Consider the following 6,729-nt stretch of genomic DNA (forward strand, 5'->3'; position numbering starts at 1 on the left):
ACAGCGGAGCACTGTTCCCCATGAGTGGCGGCTGGCCAGGTGGACAGGCCTGCATGCCCTCTGCTCAGATGGCCTTGGACCTGGTCAACAACAGGAGCGACATTCTGCCTGACTACGAGCTGGAGCTCATCCACTATGACAGCATGGTAAGTAAGATACATGCACATGTAGAAGTTGATACAGTGGCTTAATACACAGTGATGTACTGAAAAGCCTGTTCACCATGACACCATGAATACTTAAAAGAGTGTCGAGTCAAAGAGTTTGCCCACGCCTGCACTAGACCAAAAGGACAACAAGCGGGTTAAAAGAAACGAGTATAGGGAAAACTCAGAAATCATAAATAAAGGTACATGTAATACTTGATTGCAACTTCATTATAATTATAATTATTAAAACCGCAGTCTGTCTAACGTGAAATAGTCCTACAGTGGAACCTCGAGATACGAGCATAATCCGTTCCAGGACCAAGCTCGTAACTCAAGGTGCCCGTATCTCGAATTGTTTTTTCCCGTAAGAAATAACATTAAAAAAAATGAATCCGCTCCGGCCGCTTATTAGTGCTAATAACAATGGAAAAACCATGTTTTTAAATGGCTGAGAGCAGTGTTTGTCAAAGTTTTTATACTCTGTACCACCTGAAAATTGAACATGATTCTGTGCTGCCTGTGCTTATGTTAGCAACAGACTTGCATTGCAGCAAAAAAAAAAAAAAACAAGTAAATAAATAAAAAGACCGGACGTCCTATTCCATAATCTCACAAGTAGCTACACATTTTCTTCTAAATGTTGTATTAATTGTGCATGGTATGTTTACATTGAAAATGTAAATGTGAAAACTGCGTACCACAGTTTGAGAACCACTGCTCTAGAGACATATACACACACACAACAAAGTATAGTATATAAAGATTCCTGTGATATAAAATAAAATGTGGTTTTAACCCTTTCATGCATGACGGTCACTACAGTGGACAGCTATTAAAATGTCATTTTCTATGATAAGAATAGGTTTTGATGGCAGTGTTGCATATAAGCCTCTACAGTGGAAAGAATAGGTTTTGATGGCAGTGTTGCATATAAGCCTCTACTTATAAGCCTCTATAAGCCTCTACAGTGGATTCACAGGCGTCCACTGTAGAGGCTTATATGCAACACTGCCATCAAAACCTATTCTTATCATAGAAAATGACATTTTAATAGCTGTCCACTGTAGTGACCGTAATGCATGAAAGGGTTAATTGTGAGTTCTTACCTTCGAGACAGACGATACAGTAGCGTACCTCCGCAAATGGCGTGAAACTTACATAAACTTCATTAACTTTCCTTTCGTTTTTTTTTTTTTTACTTTAGGACGGTACATATCGTGGATGTACCGCGATCATACATGCGTGCTAGATCACTCACTTGCTCATATTTATTTACTCACTACTGTCCTTACCACTCACTTTCTTAGGACTCATCACTATTATGAAGAATAATGCACAAAATAGAGAACAAAATCACAGAAGCAATCAGTAAGCTTGCTCGTATCTCAAATCTTTACTTGAAATCTCAAAGCCAAAATTTACTCCAGGGCTTGCTCGTATCTCGAAATACTCGTATGTCGAGGTGCCTGTACCTCAAGGCTCTACTGTATATTGCTAGATCTACATCGCGAAAATTGCTAAAGCTTCACAGCAAGGTATGCAAAATTGACTCAAAATGAACACATTATTCATATAAGACAGCAGACCTGTGTGCTGACATTGTCTTTTCTGAACACGCCTGAGCACGTTTTCTTCCCTGTCTAGTCTTTCTTTCTCGATCTTATTCCTTATCTTTATTATTAAGCTGCCCCAACATATTTTTTTCACCCACCATTATCGTTATCTTCACCCCATGCAGTGTGACCCAGGGGAAGCCACCAAGTTGTTGTATGACCTTCTGTATACTGAGCCCATCAAGATAGTCCTAATGCCTGGATGCAGTGGCGTCTCAACACTTGTAGCTGAAGCCGCACGCATGTGGAACCTCATAGTGGTAAGCTCGTTTCGGTTGTAAACTCAACAAATATCCCTTTTAAACCAATAGGTTCTGATACTAGTTACGATTTTGTATTTGTCAGTTTACATACATGAGGTTGGTGTGTAGGGATTAAAATGCAATTAGTCCGTGGTTAGATACAAACCTGAATGTTTTTGTCATGGTTTTTGGTGAAGTTCATTTCTGGCAACTCAAGTGGTCAAAAGTTTTGTTTGGTAATACTAGTAATGCTATTAATAATAATATTCCTTATGCGTCTTTCCCTTGTGCGTATGGCATAAAAAAAAAACTCGAGATGGATAGTCAGACTCTACTACACAACATTCTTCAGCAATCCTGTTTTTCTTGATCACTTACTTACTTATTTACTTACTTACTTACTTACTTACTTACTTACTTACCATTTCGCTGTCCCCTGGCTGAATAAACAACGTCTTCCCCGAGGATATATGGCATTGACACCATTCAACTCTAGCCTAGGTTAAATAAACAAGAGTGATATTATTTTAAAACATGACACATTAGATCAGGACGTTCTTAATTATTTTCTGTCATGCCCCCCCCCCCCCTGGGGGGAAAAAAGTTTTTTATCCCCCCCCCCCGTCCCCCCCAACACAACCACAGACGGAAACTCGACGGCAAGCACGGGCCCGACATCTTCCAGTTCTAGCACCACAAACAGTGGCAACGGTACTCTGACAACGTCCACAGGCGTGGACACCAACAGCTCAACAGTCAGTCAGCCAATCACATCGTCACAAAGCACCAGCAGCACTCCAGGAGCACCTCACCGCGCCTCCCCCCAAGGGAGGCCCGCCGCCCTATTTGAGAAGGACTGCATTAGATAATGGTTTCTCATCTGTAACAAGACAGTTGGAGAGATCGTACAAATTTTGTTACACTTAAGAGGTTAAATTGAACCAAAACAAAAGACCCACATCCTGGCCATAATTTTTCACACAGCTCAGCCGAAAGGCTGTTAGCCAATAATTGCTGGGAAGAACATGTTCAATTTGAGGATAAAGCTTAAACATAGATATGTATGTAGATGTGTGGTAAGGTTAGTAGAGTAACATTTTCACAAACTAACAAACAAGTATTTTTATTTTTAAATTTATTATCCTTAAGGAATAAGGATTAAATGTGCATCACACTCACACATGCACTCAGGAAACTTAACAAACTCATTCCCTAGCATACCTCTGTGACTACCAGTTCCAGTTGCTGTCCTTATTTGTTTTGGTCATTATAGGTAAAAATGATTCCAATTCCTGTTGACAATTACATCCTGTAATGTTTTATCTTTTTCTATTTTTTCCTCTTAAGCTTTCCTATGGCTCCAGCTCTCCAGCTTTATCCAACCGCCAGCGTTTTCCTACCTTCTTTCGCACACATCCGTCTGCCACACTCCACAACCCTACCCGAGTACAGCTATTTCAAAGATGGAAGTGGACTCGCATCGCTACCATCCAGCAAACCACTGAAGTTTTTACCTCGGTTAGTCAACTTTACTATCTACTACTGTTTGTTTATTTTAGAATTTCAGATTTTTGGGGGTTTTGTTTTATTAATGCCAGTATTATTATTTGCATCACTTAACACCTAAATTATCTAGGACAGACGCGGGCAAACATGTGGACTCGTGGGCCACAATTGTCCTAAAATTGAATAGGGGGGCCGGGTCAGGAGCAGATAGATGAAGCGTTGTTATGAGGATAAATGACACGTAAAAGTCATAATAAAGCCTAAAACGCTAAAATGATTTTATCATTTTCTACACTATCTGTTGGGGAAATGTAGGTATTGCAGGGAAAAGGCAGAAGTATAGTGGTAATATAAATAAATTATATCATTTGGAAAAGTTTGGCAGGCTGGATTAAAAAGGTGAACGGGCCGCAACCTGCCCCCCGGTGCCTTAGTTTGCCCATGCCTGATCTAGGATCTGGCCAACTTGCCTGTATTAACCCTTTCATGCATGACAGTCACTACAGTGGACAGCTATTAAAATGTCATTTTCTATGATAAGAATAGGTTTTGATGGCAGTGTTGCATATAAGCCTCTACAGTGGACGCCTTCTTATCATAGAAAATTACATTGTAATAGCTGTCCACTGTAGTGACCGTCATGCATGAAAGGGTTAAGTCACTATGTGCAAGTAATACATACTGTATGTTTGATATATTCAGCCATGGCTCCATGTGTGATGGTGGACCACTTGTGTTGTCTTTTGCAAGAATCCCATTCTTACAGTACATTCTTTCCTTTCTTTTCTCACAGCCTTCTTTCATTCTCTTTCAATCAATTCTAACTGATGGTGCATTTACTCAAATTTTTTTTGCATTTCATCATAGATGTATAATATCAACCTTTTCAAAATGCCCCAATTTCTTGACAACTGTTTCCTCATCTCCTTTTTTTTATATTGCAGACTCTGGATGATCTGGAGCAGAGGGTAAAAGAGGCTGGTATCGAGATCAGTGTTCGCCAAAGTTTCCTTACTGACCCAGCTGTAGCTGTCAAGAACCTCAAGGTGATTTATTTAAGATTTGCCAAAACTGCAGGTGGTTTGACACTTTTCCCACTTTTGCTCGACCCCCATCCCGTGAGACAAGATAAGACTTTATTAACTTGTTTTGATGGCCGTGTTGCATATAAGCCTCTACAGTGGACGCCTGAGAATCCACTGAGAAGTAACCTGATCGCATAAATAACATGAACTGCTGAACAGTTCTGTTGAAGTGATTTGACGTTGTGGAAACTTTGGAATGATGTGTCACCACATAAAGATATATATGTATTTTTTTGTCTTGTTTAGTTGGCCAAATGAAATTATTTTTCTATTTGATGCAGCGCCAGGATGCAAGGATCATTGTAGGACTATTTTATGAGACCGAAGCCAGGAAAGTTTTTTGTGAGGTTAGTGCTCTGGTCATTCCATAAATGGTTAGTAGAAGAATCTGAGTTTTGTGCTGACTCTCCACTTTTCTGATTCAGGTGTTCAAGGAGAAGCTCTATGGCAAAAAGTATGTCTGGTTCCTGATCGGCTGGTATGCAGACAACTGGTTCAAGATCAAAGATCCTGCAATCAATTGTACCATAGAGAATATGACAGAAGCGGTAGAAGGACATGTGACCACTGAGATCGTCATGTTAAATCCTGAGACAGTCCGTGGTGTCTCCAATATGGTAACTGCTGCTGCTTTCTTTTTTTAAAAATCTTATTTATTTGTAAGTTGCTGACACTGAGCCATGGGAAATAAATTGTGCTTCGTAGAAATATCTCAAATAAAACTATTGGAAAGGGAATCTCCAAATTTAGCTTAATAGTTTTCATTAAAATGCACAGTCAGTCAAAATGAAAATCCTCAAAAATATTTCACAGATGAATTACAACATTTTTTTTTAAATTTTGACAGCTCAAATATATATGTATATCTACTTTATATGTCATTTGTGTCACATTTTTAGACATCCCAAGAATTTCTTTCTGCCTTGATGTCTCGTCTGGGAGGAATGAACCCCGAGGAGACTGGTGGCTTTCAGGAGGCTCCTTTGGCCTATGATGCAGTGTGGGCCTTGGCTCTTGCTCTCAATAAGACTGTTGCTCCACTGAAGGCCAAGGGCCGACATCTCGAGGACTTCAACTATAACAATAATGATATAACGTCTGAGATCTACCGTGCCCTTAACACAAGCTCGTTTGAAGGTGTCTCAGTAAGTAAGAAAAGGCCACCGTAACTGTTCTGTCAATGACTTATATAGTGATTATCATCATGATGAACAATGTTCAAATAATCTATTTAAACAAATGTGTTAAATGAAAGAAATTCGCGACAACAAATAATAATTTGTGGTGAAATATGTAATACAGTAATTATAAAGCCTTTGCATAGAATTAGGTAGTAATGTAACTACCATATTTTCAGTCTGTAAGTCGCTCCGGAGTATAAGTCGCATTAGCCAAAAAATGCGTAATGAAGGAGAAAAAAAAACCCCATATATAAGCCGCTTTGGAGTATAAGTCGCACCAGTGCACTCTACCCCCCATATATAAGTCGCTTCGGAGTATAAGTCGCACCAGTGCACTCTAGCGGCTGTCAGTGTGAAAATAACAAACATGTACATTTTCAGTGGTACAGGAGTAGCAGATACTGGTACACAAGCCTAGAGTGCCCTCTAGCGGCTGTCAGGTAGTGAGTTCACTGGAAGGTACCAACCGCCCTAACCGGGATTCAAACTTTGCCCAGGAGGTGAACCCTGGGGTTCCACACCAATGACAGAGACATTGCCTCTGGGCCAAAGCGCCACTACATGTGAAATTATATATTTTAATATATAAGTCGCACCGGAGTATAAGAACGAAAAAAAGAACGAAAAAAATGCGACTTATACTCTGGAAAATATGATAAATCATACGTAAATGATGAAAATGACACTCTAAAACGTCCTAGTATCTAAACAGTTTTAAACCACCTTTTACTTATCTGGAATACCACTACTTGTCTTGTCTGCTCACCAAAGGTGGGACCAAGTCATTGCTTTGCAAGTCACAAGTAAGTCTCAAGTCTTGGCACTCAAGTCCGAGTCAAGTCTCAAGTCAAGACAGGCAAAGTCCGAGTCAAGTCCAAGTCAAAACTGAAAAGCGTCAAGTCAAGTCCCAAGTCCTGCCGTTTCTGTTTCGAGTCCTTTCGAGTCCTTTTAAA

The 6,729-nt window shown here is 39.9% G+C and overlaps 1 protein-coding gene across 1 annotated transcript in view; it reads left to right on the forward strand.

The window, feature by feature from the left end:
- The window catches only part of gabbr1a (gamma-aminobutyric acid (GABA) B receptor, 1a), a 34,995-nt gene that overhangs the window by 13,688 nt on the left and 14,578 nt on the right, over positions 1–6,729 (forward strand). The window contains exons 7-14 of the mRNA XM_025061548.1: positions 5–146; positions 1,888–2,022; positions 3,352–3,522; positions 4,455–4,556; positions 4,877–4,942; positions 5,021–5,212; positions 5,495–5,760; positions 6,489–6,547. Coding sequence (XP_024917316.1) covers positions 5–146; positions 1,888–2,022; positions 3,352–3,522; positions 4,455–4,556; positions 4,877–4,942; positions 5,021–5,212; positions 5,495–5,760; positions 6,489–6,547 — 1,133 coding nt within the window. The remainder of the gene's footprint in view (positions 1–4; positions 147–1,887; positions 2,023–3,351; positions 3,523–4,454; positions 4,557–4,876; positions 4,943–5,020; positions 5,213–5,494; positions 5,761–6,488; positions 6,548–6,729) is intronic.

Source organism: Cynoglossus semilaevis, chromosome 13 (genome assembly GCF_000523025.1).
Source record: "Cynoglossus semilaevis isolate Cse_v1.0 chromosome 13, Cse_v1.0, whole genome shotgun sequence".
Lineage (NCBI taxonomy): Eukaryota > Metazoa > Chordata > Actinopteri > Pleuronectiformes > Cynoglossidae > Cynoglossus > Cynoglossus semilaevis.